General features: G+C 43.6%; 1 protein-coding gene across 6 annotated transcripts in view; it reads right to left on the minus strand.

Moving 5' to 3' along the window:
• The window catches only part of LOC138952779 (ral GTPase-activating protein subunit alpha-1-like), a 499,987-nt gene that overhangs the window by 462,150 nt on the left and 17,645 nt on the right, over positions 1-20,192 (minus strand). For 5 of the 6 annotated variants that reach the window (XM_070324510.1, XM_070324511.1, XM_070324508.1 and 2 more), the window contains exons 6-10: positions 17,573-17,729; positions 17,064-17,213; positions 4,647-4,768; positions 1,641-1,776; positions 932-1,070 (exon numbers count right to left, since the gene is read on the minus strand). In XM_070324510.1, the coding sequence (XP_070180611.1) occupies positions 932-1,070; positions 1,641-1,776; positions 4,647-4,768; positions 17,064-17,213; positions 17,573-17,729 (704 nt within the window). The remainder of the gene's footprint in view (positions 1-931; positions 1,071-1,640; positions 1,777-4,646; positions 4,769-17,063; positions 17,214-17,572; positions 17,730-20,192) is intronic. The other variant, XM_070324509.1, reaches the window with a different exon arrangement.

Raw genomic sequence — 20,192 nt, forward strand, 5'->3', positions numbered from 1 at the left:
TTATTGAAATCGGTCTGGGACATGGTGAAAGGTGGCTGACCTGGCACAACCACATGGGTCACACAAACCCAGTGTAAACAACAGCTGCCAGGGATTAACAAAAAAAGGTATAAAAAAAAAAGTTGCCAAATTCTTCCTGGGACGGAAATCCGTCTAGGACGAAAGAAATCCCATCCCTGGAGTATGCAGATCACAAAACTTGTGGACGATAATCTCAAAATTGAAGGCTTTTTGTTTGTTTGTTTGTTTGCTTAACGCCCAGCCGACCACAAAGGGCCATATCAGGGCGGTGCTGCTTTGACATTTAACGTGCGCCACACACAAGACAGAAGTCGCAGCACAGGCTTCATGTCTCACCCAGTCACATTATTCTGACACCGGACCAACCAGTCCTAGCACTAACCCCATAATGCCAGACGCCAGGCGGAGCAGCCACTAGATTGCCAATTTTAAAGTCTTAGGTATGACCCGGCCGGGGTTCGAACCCACGACCTCCCGATCACGGGGCGGACGCCTTACCACTAGGCCAACCGTGCCGGTCAAAATTGAAGGCGCAAGCAAAAATAATGGAAACAATGGGAAATTTGTATTTGCTCACATTTGGTCAAACTAAATAGCAAGCTAAGTAAGATGTCATCAATGACAGGTCAGTTTTGACTTTGTAAGTTAGATATAGTTGGGGAGGAAGAGGGGTGGGAGAGGAGGGGGGTGGGGGTTGGGAAAAGGGGGGTCCGCGATTTAAAAAAAAATGTTTGTAATGGTCTATTGTTTTGGTTTTAACCTGAGAACAAGAATTTGATCTGGATGAATACGGTCATAGTTCATCCGGTTGTTATATGAGAAAGACATTAAAAACTGTTGATGCAAACAAATGAGTCCATAAGAAAACAATAATTTGTAAATCTGAAAATAGTCAATCCAAATAGCTTACTTGGTCAGATCAGGGTCTGGGCGACGGCTGGTTATGGTGAAGTTGGCCAGCCAGATAATAAAGGAGTCTCGACACTCTGTTACCTTTACTGGCTCATCTTTTGATTGCATCTCTTCCTCGCTCCTCTCCCTCGGCAACTCTGCACAGGGACAAACAATATCATCTTTGATAAAGCAATAAACATTTCGGTTTGAATGTATTGACATTACTGAATCTTCATGCCAGCCTCGCTGCCAGCCTCGCTGTTTCTTTCACACATGCTCACAGGATCAAATAAATATAAACATTAATGAAGCACACAGAGACACATAATCCCTTTCAAGGATAAGGACAAGGATAAGATTTTAAATAGTCCTGTGAGGTTACCCTCATTTTCCTGCATGTGTGAGACTTTCGCTGTGAACTTGGGATTTTTATCGTGTGTGTGCGATCACACGGGGGTGTTCGGACACCGAGGTGAGTCTCCACAGAGTTGACTCTGGGAAATAAATCCCTCGCCGAACATCAGGATTGAACCCTCGCTGCTCAAGGATCCTTTCACACAGCCCCTTCATCCTAGCTACCACCTCAAAATAGGAACAATCCCAAAAATTGTAAATGACTAAAACTTCTAAAAGATACCAAATAACATTTTGTTCTTGTTCCCTGTTAAGATTCAGGTTTAGTTCCCACATCAATATATATATATTCATATAGAAGGAAACCCTACCTAATACTGGTTCGTAGATGTCTCTTGCGTGGAAGTCAGGCAAGAGCCACAGAAGGTATTTGGTTTTGAACTTGTTGAACAAGAAGGTGAAGCTGATCTCTCGCATCTCCTTGTTCATCCACTCAATCTTTATCACCTGATGGAACATAGCAAAAGAAACACCTTTATTTTTAATTCAATTATTCTGTCAAAAGGACTGAACTTAAGTTTTGAACACAAATTGTTGTTTCAAGAATACGGGAGAGGGGGGTGAGCGGAGTGGGGTGGCGGCGGGAGAGGGGGGTGAGGGGGGTGGGGTGGCGGCGGGAGAGAGGGGGGTGAGGGGAGGGGGTGGCAGCGGGGGGGGGGGGTGAGGGGAGGGGGTGGCGGGGAGAGGGGGGTGAGGGGAGTGGGGTGGCGGGGAGAGGGGGGTGAGGGGAGTGGGGTGGCGGGAAGAGAGGGGAGTGGGGTGGCGGCGGGTGAGGGGGGTGAGGGAAGAGGGGGGTGAGGGGAGGGGGTGGCGGCGGGAGAGGGTGGCGGTGGGAGAGGGGGGTGAGGGGAGGGGGTGGTGGCGGGGAGGGGAGCGGGATGGCGGGGAGAGGAGGGTGAGGGGAGTGGGGTGGTGGCGGGGAGGGGAGGGGGGTGGCGGGGAGAGGGGGGTGAGGGGAGTGGGGTGGCGGGGAGAGGGGGTTGAGGGGAGTGGGGTGGAGGGGAGAGGGGAGTAGGGTGGCGGCGGGAGAGGGGGGTGAGGGGAGCGAGGTGGCGGGGTGAGGGGAGTGGGGTGGCGGCAGGAAAGGGGAGTGAGGGGAGTGGGTGGCGGGGAGAGGGGGGTGAGGCGAGGGGGGTGAGGGGAGGGGGTGGCAGGGAGAGGGGGGTGAGGGGAGGGGGTGGCGGGGAGAGGGGGGTGAGGGGAGTAGGGTGGCGGCGGGAGAGGGGGGTGAGGGGAGTAGGGTGGCGGCGGGAGAGGGGAGTGAGGGGAGGGGGTGGCGGGGAGAGGGGGGTGAGGGGAGGGGGTGGCGGGGAGAGGGGGGAGGGTGGCAGGGAGAGGGGGGTGAGGGGAGTGGGGTGGCGGCGGGAGAGGGGAGTGAGGGGATGGAGTGGCGGGGAGAGGGGGTGAGGGGAGGGGGTGGCGGGGAGAGGGGGGTGAGGGGAGGGGGTGGCGGGGAGAGGGGGGTGAGGGGAGGGGGTGGCGGTGGGAGAGGGGGGTGAGGGGAGGGGGTGGCGGCGGGAGAGGGGGTTGAGGGGAGGAGGTGGCGGTGGGGAGAGGGGGGTGAGGGGAGGGGGGTAGCGGCGGGTGAGGGGGGTGAGGTGGCGGGGAGAGGGGGGAGAGGGGATGGGGGTGGCGGCGGGAGAGGGGGGTGAGGGGAGGGGGGTGGCGGCGGGAGAGGGGGGTGAGGGGAGTGGGGTGACGGCGGGAGAGGGGGGTGAGGGGAGTGGGGTGACGGCGGGAGAGGGGGGTGAGGGGAGTGGGGTGGCGGCGGGAGAGGGGGGTGAGGAGAGTGGGGTGGCGGCGGGAGAGGGGGAGTGGGGTTGCGGCGGGAGAGAGGGGGGGTGAGGGGAGGGGGTGGCAGTCCGCGATTAAAAAAAAATGTTTGTAATGGTCTACTGTTTTGGTTTTAACTTGAGAACAAGAATTTGATCTGGATGAATACGGTCATAGTTCATCCGGTTGTTATATCAATATATGAGAAAGACATTAAAAACTATTGATGCAAACAAACTCACTCTTCCACTCTGCACTCTGCAATTGAACCCCAGTCCAGAAACAAGGGCAACATATTTTACAGCATATTTGCCAGTTTAATGTGAAAGAGGAGGATTGCTAGTAAGAGAGACTGTGGAGCACTTTTCTCTGCAGTCTCTTCCACCACCGCTTAGAGCACTAAGCACCAGAAAAGGGAGGGAGAAAGAGGAGGGGTTGAGTGGGCAGTGGAGATAAAATAGGAAAATTGCTTGGGAAGTGCTGTACAAGTCCATGAGAGAAAACATGCTTCTCCACAAAGAAAAACCGGGACTTTTTTATTTTTTTAAGGTTGGTCCTGTTTTTTTGTGGTCCAAGATGTCTTCGCGATATAGAGTAATTCGCGATATAGTGGAATTCCCCTGTAATGGGACACAACACTTCATAATTAATAACAAAAAATATGACAAACTAAATTAATAACTACTTAATTATAATCACAAATGTGTTAACAGGACAGGATTTACATTTGTGTATGCCATCCCAAATCGCTATGCAAAAAAACATAATACTCCCTCTCTAGCGATACACGTTTCTGCTACTATGACCGATTCACATGTTTCTGCTACTATGACCGTGGCAAAGTTTCCTTTTAGACATCAAAGGCGTCAGTCTCATAGCTGAAAACTTGGTCAGAAGGTCAGTGCCTGTAATCTAGGACAGGCAGCTGGTCTCAGCTGAAAATATCTGGCATTGACCGGAGGACACAACGCCACCTATTGGATTGCACTGGCTTTTATCTCACCGCTCATCTGTGAGCAAACATAATTTTCACTCTGTATACTTCCTCTGACTTGCGGCTAATACACTGGAAGCACTATGTGTGGATTTGTTCTCATTTTAACTTCAAAAGTGGCCTTTTATAAAAGTGGAGGTTGCGCCTTTTACGCCTTTTGCGCTGTATAGTCCCAAAAATATGGTATTTATCATCCATACTTGGGACATTTTAAAATTTTCGTTCAGGACCTACACATATTCGCATTTCATTTAGGTTAGCTCGTATTCCAAGCATTAGCAACGAAAAACAAAATCCTCAAATCTAAAATGCACTGCTGGACAATGCTGTATTTGCAAATGCTAAGCACCTTAGTTGACAAGATATATTTCCTCAGACATTTTATACTAATACTTTCCACTTTTACCTTGATCTTATTACTTATTCTTTTTTGGGGGGAAAGCATATGTGTGTGCCCTTGTGTTTGTGTGTGTGACTCAGTTAGTATGCGCATATCTGTAAATGTGTATGTAAATGTGTCTGTGTATCTGTGTCTGTGCATGTGTGTTACCTCTGAGACCATGTAGTTGAGCAGGTGGTCCAGGAAATACTTTGTGAGGTTGTCAGGCATCTTCTCAGATGAGCTGGGCAGAATGGGTGTGATTTCGCCTGCTGCTATCATGCCACTAATACCTGCAGTTCCAAAGTAAATGTCAAAATGAAACGGAACATGTTTACATGGTCATAGCTTTATGAAAAAAATCCAATGCTACCATGCATTAGTATCACCAAAAATAATGAGTCCCAAGAAAATGTCAATTTAAACCAGAAAAGCAAATGCTTACACTACAGTGGAACCCCCCTTTCAAGACTTCAAAAAATCTGAGAAAACGGGGTCTTAAAAGGGAGGGAGTCGGAAAGAGAGAATGCTTTATGTCCTACAGGCTAAATATTTCGCCTCTTAAGGACAACATATGGGTTATATGATTCGAGTTTTACGCCCTAATGGCTTTTGACAAGATACACAAGTGTATGCGTGTTTAGGTGGTATAAGCTATCTGCACTTATGGCAGAATGACCGAGGTCTTTTACGTGCCATTGTGGTGACAAGGGGGCGGGACATGGCTTCCGTCTTTGGGTCTCAGATAAAGTTGGCCCGTGTCCATCCCGGCCCGAATTCGAACCTGCGACCTTCCGATCACAAGTCCAGTGCTCTACCAACTGAGCTACCGGGAGTCTTAAATTGGGGGGTCGAACTTCATAAAATAATGCTCAAGAGAACGTTCACCCATGGCTGATTGACACACACTTGATCCTGATGTGACCTGTATCAATCCATTTAGTTATTCAATCCTAAGATTATTTCACATATAGTGATATACAAACTTTCATAACCCCCAACCTCCTTCCCACCACCATATCACTAGCCTGACATACTCAACATCCACCAAATTATGAAAAAAGAGATTTCAAATTTTAGTTTTTACAAGAATCATAATCATTACTAATTGACTAAATTGAGTTTTGGCTGGCCCAGACAAAATATGTGTACTCGGACACTTGGGTGACCTCATTTCTGACACTATGACATTATAAATAACATGAGGTCATCACCAATAGTCTCTCCAAGACTATAAAAAAAACAAATCAAATAATGACATCATAGTTTAATGACCTCAAGACTTATTTTCTTGATAGCTCAGTGGATATTTCAGGGGTAAAAATCTTCTAAAGCAAACATTTTCATGCTCTGACTCTAAAATTTGACAAAACAAGTTCAATTTTGGTAATGACGTCTGCTGATTATCAACACCTACAATTGTGTGAAAATTCGGAGGCTTTTGCTCCCAAAATATCTGAGAAAACATCAACTTAAAAGTGTTATGAAGATGACCCCGCAGTGACCCTAAACATTTGAGGGTCAAAAACTAAGGTCATATCAGCAGATCATCAAACCCTTGAAGTGAGCAAAGTTTCAAAACACTAGCTTCAAAAACACATGAGATAATGTGAACGTTAAGTTTTTATGAATCAAACATGACCCCACTGTGACTAGCAAATACAAGAAAAACACATCGAAATACTTTGAAAACAATTACAGGCAAATCCACTTCTACATTTATTTACTAATGACATTCTCATCCCACTCAAAAGAGAAAGAGTCTCATAGCATATTGCTGAAAACATGTCAGCTTAAAAAAACTAAATTCAGTGACTGTAGGTGGGTACCCTACACACATAGAGTGAAGGCAGATAAATACAAACAGTCAATTCAAGAAAATGCAGGATTATTGTTCTGTGTCAGTGAGTCAAGGCTTGGAACACTCAGATTCTGATGGAAAAGTGATAGAACTTGAACCAGGACAGTAAACACAGAATTTAGCTTGAGAAAAAAAAGACAACACCAAAAACAAAGAGGAAGCAGAGACAGAAAAAGTCATCGCAGTAAAGATATAGAAAGAATCTCTCAGTCAGAGACCACCTCTTCCGAATACTGACATAAAAACGTGCGACCAGAAGGTGTCGGGGGAAAAAAGGGTCCGTGACAAAGACTGCTCACTATAAACTGACTGCGAATCAACAAATAAAAACTGACATGAGGACGTGTCAGCTAGGAATGAGACTGAACATAACATGTTTATTCAGTCATTGTTACCAACTCCATAATCATCCAAAATATTTTACTCCTTTAAATTGTAAATATAACACTAACAGGAAAAAACATGTTCTTGTTTACATAAAATATTAATTAATAAATAACAAACATTTGTAGGTCAACAAACATGACTGAAAAATTTTGGATGAAAATCAGAATAATTGTACTTCAGCTGGGTACTACACATTGTTAACCAAACAAGAACAGCAGATGCTTACACGATTCTCCTTCGTCATTTCCCATTAAAGTGGAACCCCCCCCCCCCCCCCACTCCACCCTCCTTTTAAGACCCCTTCCCCAAAATAAGACGTACTCCCTTCCCTTTAAGACCCTTCCCCCTCCCCACCCGATAACAGACTCCCTCCCTTTTTACCCACCCTCCCCCAACCATCCTACCCGATAGAAGACTCCCTCCCTTTTAAGACCCCCATCCCCTGATTATAGACTTTCCGCTGTTTCAAGACCCAGTTTTCTCAGATTTTCTATTCATAAACTCTGAAAGTTTACCCAGATTTTAAGACTTTTTTTTTAAGACATTTTCTTAGATTTTTTATTTAGGTCTCAAAAGGATGATTCCACCGGTATATTACCCCCCTCCCCAAATATTGTTCAAGAGAACATATATGACTGACTAATTGACACAAAATAGATCCTAATGTCACTGTATCAATCCATTCAGTTATCGAATCCTTAGAATATCCTACATATACAAACTTCCAGCACACCAACCCCCTTCCCACCATCACTAGAATTAGCCTCATACTCAACACCCTCTACATTTTGAAAAAAGAGATCTTTTTTTACAAGAACCATAATTTTCTTGACCAAATTGATTGTTGGCTGGCCAAGACAAAACATGTGTACCCAGACACTTGCGTGGCCTCATTTCTGACACACCTGTGACCAAATCAAACAATGACATCATAGCTTGATGAGGTCAAGACTTTATATTCTCTTCTACAGGAAACATTTTCATGCTCCAACTCTGAAATTTAACAAAACTAAGCCAAATTTTGGTCATGTCTGCTGATTATCAACACCTACCGTTGTGTGAAATTTGGAGGCTTTTGTTCCCAAAATAAGTGAGAAAACTTCAACGTAAAGTTTTTACGAACATGACTCGGCTTTGACCCAAAAATGTGACCGGGCTCAACCAAACTAGGGTCATGTCGGTAGATTATCAAACCCTTGAAGTGTGCAAAGTTTCAAAGGTCTAGCTTGAACAACATCCAAAATAATCTCAACGTTAAGTTTTTTGTCAATGGCCAGACGGCCATCCATACGGACGGACGAATACTAAGACTCACCCATTACTCAGGTGAGTCGAAAACAGGAGCAAAGGATGGCATAAGCTCTTACGTAAGACAGTTGCAGTTTTCAATTGTTTGTACATCTTTGTTTCTTGACCAATATTCTTGATTTTGGTACCGTTCTGTTCCTAAGACAGTCTGTATTTTCATTTGTTTTAAGGCTCACGGTGTATCATAACTAGATGAAACACGTGACAGTCACTAATAAATGGATTCATTAGTTGTTTTCCTGATTAAGGTACATCACCGCAACAGTTGGTCTACATCCCTATGTACCCGTGTACATATTGGTTTTGATTATCTGCTAAAGGAAGTAGCTATTTTGGAAAATGTGAAATGCAAATGGTGGCCATAACTAATATTTTGCCAATATCTCACTGCAGGTTCCAATTAGTCACTACATGTACCTTAATCGAAAAAACTAATTACTTCATTCATTAGCAACTATCACGTGTTTGATCCAGTTATATACAGTGAGCCAGGTTATATCAAAGGAAAGTCTTAGGAACACAACAGTACCAAAATCAAAAGTACTGGTCAAGAAACAAAGACGCACGAAGCAATTGAAAACTGTTAGTGTTGTACGTCACAGCTTAGTTTATCTCCACCTTAAAGGCCCACTCTGCCTCGTGACAACAGCTGGTTGGCTCACTGTGTCAGATCTGGTCCAGGCTTTTACCTGGGATAAGACCATCCCTCAACTTAGTCACATACCAAACATAAACATACACTTAGTGCACAGTGATATTTTATTATGTTGAGCTAACCACAGAAAGCAGTCAGGGTGTAGACTTTTGGAATGTGACCAAATGGAGGGATCATGTCTTATCCCAAGTTACACACCGGAGAGACGGCTGCAATAGGCAAAATCCAGTGTCCCGGCTGCGAAACAGTGAGAGACCCAAAACAAGGTGAGTTTCTCCCCAAAATCACATCTAGCGTCATTCACAGTCCTTATTTTCCAAAAATAGTTGTTTGAGGCAAAGCGTAAGTATTCATTTTAACTTACCTCTACCCATTTCTTTACTTTGGGAGTCCTCCGCGCGTTCTGGATTAGGTTTCTTTCAAATTTGTTGCGCATTCAGTGCAAATTGTCAGTTTGAGATGTAATTAGGAAAAACATCAACAACGAAACGTACCTTCATAAACGGCAGTTCAATCATCTATTATTCATTCATATTTACAAGAATAAAAAATAACACCCAAACACCAAAATGAAATAAATATTTCGGAGTAAAAACTCCTTCTTCAGTAATGGAATCAAAACAAACGATGACGTAAAAACAGAAAGGAAATTACGTAAGAATACCAATGACGTCATTCTAAAAATAGATAAAACACGTGCAAATTTGCTATTGTTCTCTCTCTCTCTCTCTCTCTCTCTCTAAAGTAAGCAGTAAAGGTAAAACTTCATATGTTTGCAAGCACATACACTTGAGCACACTCACTCCCACACGCACACACACACATACTTCCAGGTGTTGAATGCGATCCAGGGAGCTAACATGTTACAAGGCTGATAAGTTTATAGCCATAGGACACTGTTTATCTTGTTGATAGCGTCAAAAGACGTTGTGTACTCTGCTGCGAACAACAAAGGGATAATTATAGAAAAATATCCAAACATTATATCCGCGAACAGCCTCGCAATAACAAATACAGAGGGCAGCAACAGGTGTTATTTACACCAAGTTTTAGCTTTGAAAGTTAATTGGTTTGAACACAATTCATACATTGATGTATACAATGAGAAATTCGCCGGCTGCGATTCAGTGTTACCCTTGGCTGCAATCCAGTGTTCTCGTCGGCTGCGATCCAGTGTCTACAAAAAAATACCTTTTCAAGTAGATTAACGCAGTTTAGATGGTTTTAGGTGGGGTTTGACCTCTTGAACATGTTTTTGGAGTGTTCGCAAAGGACGAGGAAGTGGGTGATCTACTCAAAGTGCAGAATGTTGAGATAATCAGAGTAAACTAAACCAGATTGTCTCCGTTTAGATGTCTTACAGGGCAGCTGTCGGGTTGCCTGGTCTCAAAAATGCGCGGAGTCGCGTGCAAAAACGCGTTTAAGAGTTTTCCGAGTTGATTCAACTAAAGACTGTTCATTTGGTCCAGAAGAAGACACTTTCATCATTAGTTTGAAACCATTAAAATGCGTGAAACTTTCTGCTAGTTCTCACAATCCGCAAAAAAATGAAGCAGTTGGCAGGCCGAAACGACTCAAAATCCGCGACCGACAACTCTGTCAGCACAAGAAAGACGCCGCAGCGTTAGCCTTGCTGTGACGTCACTTGAGGAAGCCGATAAGGCCGCTGTGAAGTTTACAGTACAATGTAGACTACAGCTGGACATCTGTAATGCTGTACGCGTGATTGATTCTTGCACAAAGTAAAGTATTAGGATGGTAATATCTTCTCAAGACCCACGTTCACATTTTCTCTTCTTTGATCTGACCGACTGCAACCTTTACAAGTCATTTCTAAAGTGGTTCACATGCTGTTGCTACTCCTCCAGTCCACCCGGTTAAACCATAAAGCTGCTCAACCACAGACCCTCGTGTCCCTTGTCAGCAGACACTGTACACTTATGAAGAAGGTCCGCTTGAGGTGTCACACCAATTACCGTGTACGTGTGAGGTACTGAATTCAAGACAAAAGCCAACTCTGTCGGTGGGAAAATCTAGGAAAGAGATGATGATAATACATCTTCAGTTACTCACTCAAGTAGATAGACGAGAAAATAAAGGGAAGAGAGACGGAGACAAAGATGAAACAGTGGATCTTGTGTGGAAAATGGGGGAGGGGGGTTCAGCCGCAAAAAATCAAAGATGAATTTGTCAAACTGTGTTTGTGATGGTTATCGTGTGTGTTTGTGTGTGTCAGTGTGTGTGTGTGTGTGTGTGTGTGTGTGTGTGTGTGTGTGTGTGTGTGTGTGTGTGTGTGTGTGTGTATGTGTGATAACACGTATGTGTGTGTGTGTGTGTGTGTGTGTGTGTGTGTGTGTGTGTGTGTGTGTGTGTGTGTGTCTGTGTGTGTCTGTGTGTGTCTGTGTGTGTCTGTGTGTGAGTGTGTTTGTGTGTGTGTGTTTGTGTTCCTCGACGCGTGACAATATCTGCCAATAAGTTGAACAAAAACAGGGTTCAAGTGGAACAAAAGCAGGAGGGGGACGGACGACATGTTATGAACTCCGTTTTTTACTGCAAAATTGGGAGAAGTCACCCCATCCTAAGTTTCTATTCACCTACCCGTGAAGTATGCTTGAGGGCTTGACTAGACAACCCGATTGCGCCCATTACACGGCATAAAGAGAGCACCGTTCAACCCGGCCGATTCCGCGGCTGACGTCACGCGTCCAAGGGAAGTAATTTTCGAGCGGGCTGCATTGACTCGGCCAAGAATGCAAACTTTCTTCGATTAAAGACATTGTAGCATGTCTAAAGTCTTCGGACTTGTGTTATCAAGCTGTCAAAATCACCAAGTAACTTTTAAGTATAGTTTCAGTTACATGATAACTCATTCTAAGGAACAGATTTTGAGAGCCACAATCCGACAGCTGCCCTTTAAGGTGTGTAGATTGACTCGGTTTATATGGGAGTAGGTGGATTTGACCTAAGGTTCATAATTTGGGAGTGTTAGTGAAGGACAAGGAATTCGAAAATGAATACTTACGCTTTGCCTCAAACAATTATTTTGGAAAAATAAGGACTGTGAACGACGCTAGATGTGATTTTGGGGAGAAACTCACCTTGTTTTTGGGGCTCTCACTGGTTCGCAGCCGGGACACTGGATTTTTTCGAGTGCAGCCGTCCCTACTGCGTGTGTTAAACCCTGGCCAGATCAGGGACTGAGACAGTGAGGCGAACTGTTTCCACGAGGTGCCTTTAAATGCTGCTTGTACATGAACTAACAGTTCACTGGCAATAAAACCAAGAAGGTATAACTGCCAAAAGGAGGAAGTCCCTAAACTTATTAAGTGTTATATCTTATGTAGTTCAGCACAAAAGAGAGTTCTCTAAATTTTACAGGAGCAAGGCAAATACATTTGGGCTGTGAGATAAATCTGTTCTACAAAAGTACAAGACTCATAAAAACCATGACATGCTTCATTGTAAGGCAAGCCTTTGTGCAGGTGTTCTCTGTAACTCTGAGAGAAAATGTGCAAGTTTTGTCATGCTCTCTAATTCTTTTATTTTTGCCACGCCCTCTTTGTTTTTTTTCTTTTCTGACAACTTTTTCCACATAATATTGATTAGTTTCTCTAATTTGTTTCATATATTCAAAGTGGCACCCAAAGGAGCACTTTTTACTTGCTATTCAAATATTAAATGTATGTGAGCTTGCAAAAAGTACTTCAAAATCTGCAAATGACATTAAAAAATTTTTTTTAAATCCTCAGATGTAAAAGTTAACTATTTCTGCATCTGGTCTTTTTCTAGCGTGACACGCCCTCCTAGTGCACAGTCGGATGGCACTCAAAGGTCTACAGGATCAAAACCAGTAGACAAACCAATTTCACTCACTTGCTGGCCGATTTATCGAAAGCTGCTGCTCAACTAAACAAATGAAACAAAAAACACAGCAAATACTTTGTACTTTGAACCATGCCAGACAAAGACTCTGGCCTTCATCACATCTTCTGTCAGAGAAAATGTGTCAACAACAACAAATGACATTCAAGCTGACAGACCAAAAGTCAGAAAATCTGAACATTTGTACAAAAACGTTTTCCGACTCAGCTAATTCCTTGTTAACTGACTTTTCCCATGAAATTCACTCCCCCCCCCCCCCCCCCCCCCTCCCAACTCAACCCTCAACAAACAAGAAAAGCAAATGCTATACGACTCCCCTTCGTCATATCCATTACAGTAAAACCACCCCCGCCCCCCCCTAGATAGTAGATTCCCTCCCTTTCAAGACCCTGTCTTCTCAGACTTTTTGTTCATCATCTCTGTAAACTTATCCCCATTTTAAGACTGCTGTTTTTCTCAGATTTTTTTTTCCAGGTCTGAAAAGGAGGGTTCCACTTAATGTGATTAAAAAAATACTTGTTCTACCCTCATAAAATAATGTCCAAAAGAACATAAAATAATGTCCAAGAGAACATCGATTTCCTACTAATTGACCCAAACTTGACCCCAATGCCAATTCATTTAGTTATTCAATCCTAAGAATATCCTAAGAATATTCCATTCCCAGAAACAAACTTGCCCCAACCCCAAACGCCTTCCAACCACCTAACCTCACAGTCACACTCAACACCCACCAACATTTTGGAGAGAATAAAACAAAACAAATTGCGTAAAGCAAAATTAATACATTTAGTCAATCTGTCAAACTCACAGAATGAAACTGAACCCACTGTGTTTTTCACAAAGACAATAGCTTTGCCGATCCGGCTGATCACTTGAAGTGACAAGCCAATATAGCTAATAACAGCAAAAGGTGCTTTTCTTTATTCTTTTAAACTTTCTGAGCTTATTTTTAATCCAAACATAACATATCTATATGTTTTTGGAATCAAGAAATGATAAAGAATAAGATGATGTAATTTTTGGATCGATTATTAACATTTTTAATTTAACCCGAATTTTCAGATTTTTAATGATCAAACATACATTAATTTTTAAGCTTCCCAGGTAAAATGCAATCCCATAGTCCAAATTGAGTCAAAAATTTCAATAAATTTGAGTAAAAAATGACGTCACCAGGGTGCAAAAACATTTATCAACAAAAGTTTTTAAAAAATGTGCAGAATATCATCTGGGAGAACTTTGATGTAAAATTTCATAAAGATCAGTCCGGTAGGTTTCCTGGACTTGCTGTACACACACACACACATACATACACACACCACTACCCTCGTCTCGATTCCCAGTCATTGTTAAAATATTTAGTCAAAATTGACTAAATGTAAAAACAAGGCACAGACCTACATACAGACTTGTGGAACCCCTGTTTTGTACTTGGAGTATTCTCAAACAAACTTGGTGTATTTTGAGAAAAATTAGTGTACTCCACACAGCATTTGAACATTGATGAATTTGAACACTGATGATTAGAACATGCTTCACATGCATCCGTTGCACCGTTGATTAAGTTTACCAATGCATTTAAATCAAATGCTTCTTTCAATGTTGTCACGGTTTGGTGACATGGATTGAGAAAGGAACACTTTGTGGGGTGCCTTTCTCAAATTGTGATGGAAAGCGCCTGTGCTTTTGGGGCCGACGGGCTGTTTAGCTGACCGAGCATAGCGCAGCACGGGGATTTCGTTTTGCAGGAGTTCCACGTGGGTGATTTTGCTGTCTGGGCAAAATCGGCTGTGATTGTACTGGATATGTGACACGCGGAGTCACGTGATATTTTCAAGGTTGTTTTGTGAGGACATGAAACTAGGCACTTGAACATTGAGCAGCAGGAGAGGAGGGTCGGTGTCTTCTTCCTAAAAGTTTGATGGTTTTCAACACGTTAGATTCTACACTTTCTGTTTGTACAGAAGGGCTTTTGAGGAACTTCAAGAAGAGACCACCTTTCGCTGTGTATATGTTTCTGACGCGAGGCGTCAGGACTCTTGGCTGAGCGGGGGAGAAATTCCAACGCATAAAGGAATTCAGCACAAGAGTGGTGTGTGGCAGGAAAGTCGTCGACGGGCGTTAGCCATACAAAGGAAGCGGATTAGGCTGTTGAGGTAATAAATCGTTATTTAACGGTGTTGACGAGTCTGTGTTTGTAGAATGAAATACTCCCTGTTGTTCTTTCCAGGTTAGCGCATAATTTGCTCTTTGTGACGCTAAAATAATAATCAGTATATGGTTTTTGCAGATATGGAGAGAAGGAAGGAAAATAGCTGATTTGTTGTTTTAAAAGTTCGTTTGTGCAGGCCACGTGCTCGATGAAATATGTAAAGGTGACATGTTTGAAGGTGGAGGGTGAAGGGTTGCGTGGCATGTTTAGTGCACCAATGCTTTTTTTTGCAGCCTACCTATTTTTACCTGGCTACGCGGGATTCAGCGGTACTTTCGTCTACCGACTTATCTTCGCGGAGCTGTATGCTGTAACCTGGTGTTGCGGTGTTGCTGTATGCTGTTGCTGCTGCTGGGATAACCGGTGAGGCCGTCACCGTCTGCAGGGGTCTTCCGGCAGGCAGTGACGTCACCTACACGACCACCCGTTGTCTTCAGCAGCTGAGTGAGGCGCCTGATTTCCCCAAGATTCCCTGCTTCGTTTCACGCCAGCCGGCACTCCAATCAACGAAGCAGTAGTGGGGAAGGACTATTTACAGGTCGCCCACTCAGTGGCAAAAAGCTAAGTGTACCGTGCCATTGCGCCCTTTTACCACCAAGTCATCTATTACTATTTGTGATTATATTTGAGTGGTGACGACGTGGGTTGTGACAACTGCATGTAACTAGCGCTTTTGACAGAACAGTATATTTCCTATCTATACACGGGATCAGCGTGTTATTATCATTTTCTAAACTTTAACTGGCATTTTTGTCAGTGACCTATTTTTACGTTTTGAATGTAAAACATCTTTTGGAGTGAAGTCTCGAGGGAGGTGGCGTGATAGTATATAAACAGGCGTCTGGAACTTATACTTTTGTTGATTCTATCTATTTGTATGACTGCGAAAGTGGATCGTGGTGTGGTTAGTTAGTTAGCAGTAACTAACCGTTCATAATCACCTTCTGTGATATAGTGAAACGTGACACATGGGGGCCAAGCCGGGATTTACTCAGTTAATTTCCAACTGATAAAGACCCACCAATTAAGGATAACTAAGAGCAGATAATCTCGTCAGTGCTCGACTTATTTTTTCTGCTTGGAGCTACCCATTTTTGTATAGTTTTGATCATATACCACACCTTAAGCGATTCACATCTTGCAGGAAATGTAAATTGTAATTTGTGAGCTACGTTATGCGCTAACTGTGATTATTTCCCTTTCCTTTGTTTGTGAATCTTTGTTGTTGTACGTTCAGAGTTTTCCGTTGCAGTGAGCTGAGCGGGGTTAGCGGATTTGTTATTCGTTTGACTCAGTGTTCTCTACTTTGTTGTTTCACATTCTGTAACAGGTTACTTTTCTAGTCTTGTTTTACTTGGATTTTTCTCCATATTTTTGACTTTTTTGGAATTGGGGGAGAAGGGTCCGAGGACTTCTGTCCTAACCACGGCTGTGGGAAACACTGTGTTTCACCGCAAAAAGCAGCCATAAAATAGGCCACGCGTTTTGTTTCATACCGTTTGGATTTTCTTCTGCATTTTCTGGTTGCTGGATTTTTGTATTCATTGTTTTATCTTCGCGGGTTCTAGCTATAGCTGCGTTAGACTGTCCTTTGTGATAAATTTTTCCCAACTAACCATGGCTGAAGAGGGTTCTTCTACGAGGAGACTAGCTTTTGAAACTCCTGGCAGTGAGGAACCGACTGATCGAGACGCACGCGCTAGAGCGCGAAGTATCATTAAACGCAAGGAGTTGGAACGTAAGGAAGACTTAGAGCGACAGACGAGAAAAGAAGAATCCGACAGACAGGAATGACAGGCCGAACGTGACAGACAGGACAGGAAAGAGAAAGACGAGCTTGACAGACAGGAACGACAGGCCGAACGTGACAGACAGGACAAGAAAGAACAGGCCGAACTTGACAGACAAGAAAGGGAACGACAGGCCGAGCGTGACAGACAGGACAAACAGGCCGAACGCGAGCACCAACTGGAGCTAGCTAAGCTACAGGCGGAGAAGGGTACGCCTACTCAGACTAGCGCGCTGACGTTTGTGACTGACCGTACGAGACTTCCTACGTTTGACGACGACAAGGACGAGCTCGACGATTTTCTGCGCAGGTTCGAGCGTATTGCTTCCGACCAGAAATGGGAAGAAGGTACGTGGGCTAGTCGCCTTAGTACGTGTTTGAAGGGACGCGCCTTACAGCTTTACAACGCTTTGGAGGACGACGAGGCGAGGAACTATCGGGCATTAAAGAAGGCGCTACTCCAGCGTTTCAACTTGACTGCCGAAGCTTACCGACGTCGACTGCGGAACTGCAAGAGACTGAGTGGCGAGCTGAGTCATCAATTCGTGGCACGTCTGAATCTCTACCTGCGGCGCTGGGTTGAGATGGCAGAGAAGAAGTGGGACGTCGACGACCTTGCTGACCTGATTGTGATGGAACAGCTGATGTCCAGCACGCACGCACGCACGCACACACACACACACACACACACACACACACACACACACACACACACACACACACACACACACACACACACACAAACTCTCGTCTCGATTTCCAGTCTATGTTAAAACATTTAGTCAAAACTTGAAAAAAGTAAAAATGAAGACATCTGAGAACACTGATTCCACATTGTTGCATGCCAAAGCATTCTTAAAAGCCCCTCACAGATTGTATCCCTCCCTGTATACATTGAGAAAGGAGAAACGACAAAACCTAAAACAGTGTCGGGAAGACAAAAAGTAAATCTGATTCAAAGGAGACCAAAGTATCAGAAGACAAAAAGCATTCGACTCACTGTCTGGCGTGCTGAGGTTCTTGCTGAACAGCTCACCGAGGTCACCGTCACCCAGCCCCGGCACCAGCAGCTGGAAGATGCGGTGACACTCGTCCGACGCATTATCCTGGAGGATCTGGTACCACACCAGGAACAGGCGCACACCCTGACGACGCAACTGAAATTACAGGTGTGAGAAATTATATGTTATGTTTTAAAGTGAAAGGTGGCTTATGCACTCAGTAGTACAAACAAGTGGGGTAAATCTAGTTCGAACAGATCTCACCTTAGCTGCTGTTAAACTGAAAATAATCAAAAAGTGTCTCAATCCCACTCCCAGTGTTGTTCCCAGACTAAGAGGACAATAGGTCAGTTTGACCTGGACTGAAAATATGTATAGGTCCAAATGTCCTGGCTACGAACAAAATTGTTCAGTTAAAAGAGCTCCTTCATGTCAAAACTATTGAACAGTCGACCGGCCAGAACAAGGCGTCAGATAAAAAAATGTATGAGTCAATGACCGAGGCATTGGGAACAACACTGCAATCGCAGTTTCCTTCTTGCTCTGAGCACCAGACACACACAAACCAACGCAGGGAGCTATGAACTGCATACAACCTTACAAATCATTGACAAAAGCCAACAAGAGATCCGTACGAGATATTCAAAGGAGTAAGACATAACCTGGTGTGAATGTAATAGTCCTTACCAGTACCAGTCACTGAGTCAGGTTGCCCAAGGGAAACACATCTCAAACAAGAGGCAGATTTTTCACACAAGTGTACACCCTCATAGCATGTCCTGTCATAAAATCTTTTGATTCAAGCAAGCAAAGAAGTGTTTTCAAAGGGACAAAGGAGTATTCAGAAGAGGACAGCCACAAAAAAACTGTCCAAAATAAAAATGTCATGACCAATTCACTGATGTCTAAGAGGAGACACTGCTGTAAAAAAAAGAAGATTATTTTGTTCCCTGGTCATTTTCTTTCTAATTCTGGATTTTGAACCTCTTCTTGTTACTCTGTGTTACACGACACTTGGTATTGCCACAAGTTCTCAAACGTCGTATAGTTGTGTTCTTTTATTCTACGTCGCCCGTCTTCGCAGCAGCAGAAAACAACTCGTCAAATTGAGTTCGAGGATTTATTTAGCATTCCATACATACAACTGCACATCGTAGCAGAACTCAAAGTAGAAGCCTTTTTTAACATACAAATCACGCTGGCCTATATAGTAAATACTCAATCTCGAGAATATTCCAGACCGAACATGATACAACTAAAATTAGATGAATAGAATGGACTAGAATAGTGACATTCTCTGTGACGTACATCAAAAGCGCCGACGCACTTAATCCGAGCGAACGCCACGAACCCACGACTCAAAACAACGTGGTAAACAACTTGTTTTGACAGGACTAGAAAGTTCACCTGCATTCTCGTTCAAACATAAATATTGTGTTTACAAAATATAATATCGGTACTTTCCCACAAAGTACAAATAAGTCAACTACATGCAACACACAAAACTGAACCAAAGTTCAGCAACGGCAGCGTTTCCTAACACTCTGATGTATTATTTTAGATCAGAATTAGTTATAAACGGTCAAAACGGCTAATTGAACAATCTATGTGTATGCAATTCTGTATTGAAAAGACACAAAACAGCTAAAAAAATGCGTATGTTTGGGAGTTGACTGCGAGTTAAAAACATCGTCCCCGGTGGTCACGTTTGTATGGCTAGAAGGAGTTGTCCATTTTTTGCTTTGAGAAGATTAGTTGATGATGCAGACAATGGAAATTTCCGTTTACTGATTTCCTGCCGTTTGTAACAGGAACTTGGTGACATTCCAATGAGCCGAAGAAAACCGATGAAGATTCCAGAAGAATCTGTATTTCTTCTTCTTCTGCGTTCGTGGGCTGAAACTCCCACGTACACTCGTGTTTTTTGCACGAGTGGAATTTTACGTGTATGACCGTTTTTACCCCGCCATTAAGGCAGCCATACGCCGCTTTCGGAGGAGAAGAATCTGTATGAAGAGTTTTCCCTATTGACCAATTGAATCGCGGATATTAAACTTCGTTTATGCTAGGACTAGTTTCAGTTCTATTCGGCCTTCCCAGAATGCAGTATTCTTGATTTCTGCCCAAAGTTACCAAAGGCGATGTAAAATACCTACGGCTGCGATTTTCCTTTGATATCTTTCCGGAAACTTCAGTTTGTCACAAATTCTGCCCCGATTTCAATGCCAAGAGAAGATCATCATGTAAATTTGGATCAGTTGCGTGACAGAAGTTTGAAAAGAAAGTACGACTTAACAGCGTCATCTGCTAGTGCTACGAACGAAAAGGTAGATCAAGTTTTTGTGCATCCGTCTTCTTCCAGAAAGAAAAGTGGTAGGAGACTTATAATGCCGCTTCCCTTGCAAGGGATGGGATGGAGCAAGAAATCACCATTGGTGTTGTACGCGTGAAGCACATTGCCATGGGTGTTTGAACCAGCACTTGATTTTAGAGTTGAGGAGCGGAATCCATACGGCAATGAGGACAACATCGAATTCGCCAGCTGTGGCAACGAGAATACAGGCCCCATATCTTTTCTCCGACAAAAAAAAGGAAAGCAAATAACTGCGGAGCAAAAGA

This window comes from Littorina saxatilis, linkage group LG17, assembly GCF_037325665.1.
Source record: "Littorina saxatilis isolate snail1 linkage group LG17, US_GU_Lsax_2.0, whole genome shotgun sequence".
Taxonomy (NCBI): Eukaryota; Metazoa; Mollusca; class Gastropoda; order Littorinimorpha; family Littorinidae; genus Littorina; species Littorina saxatilis.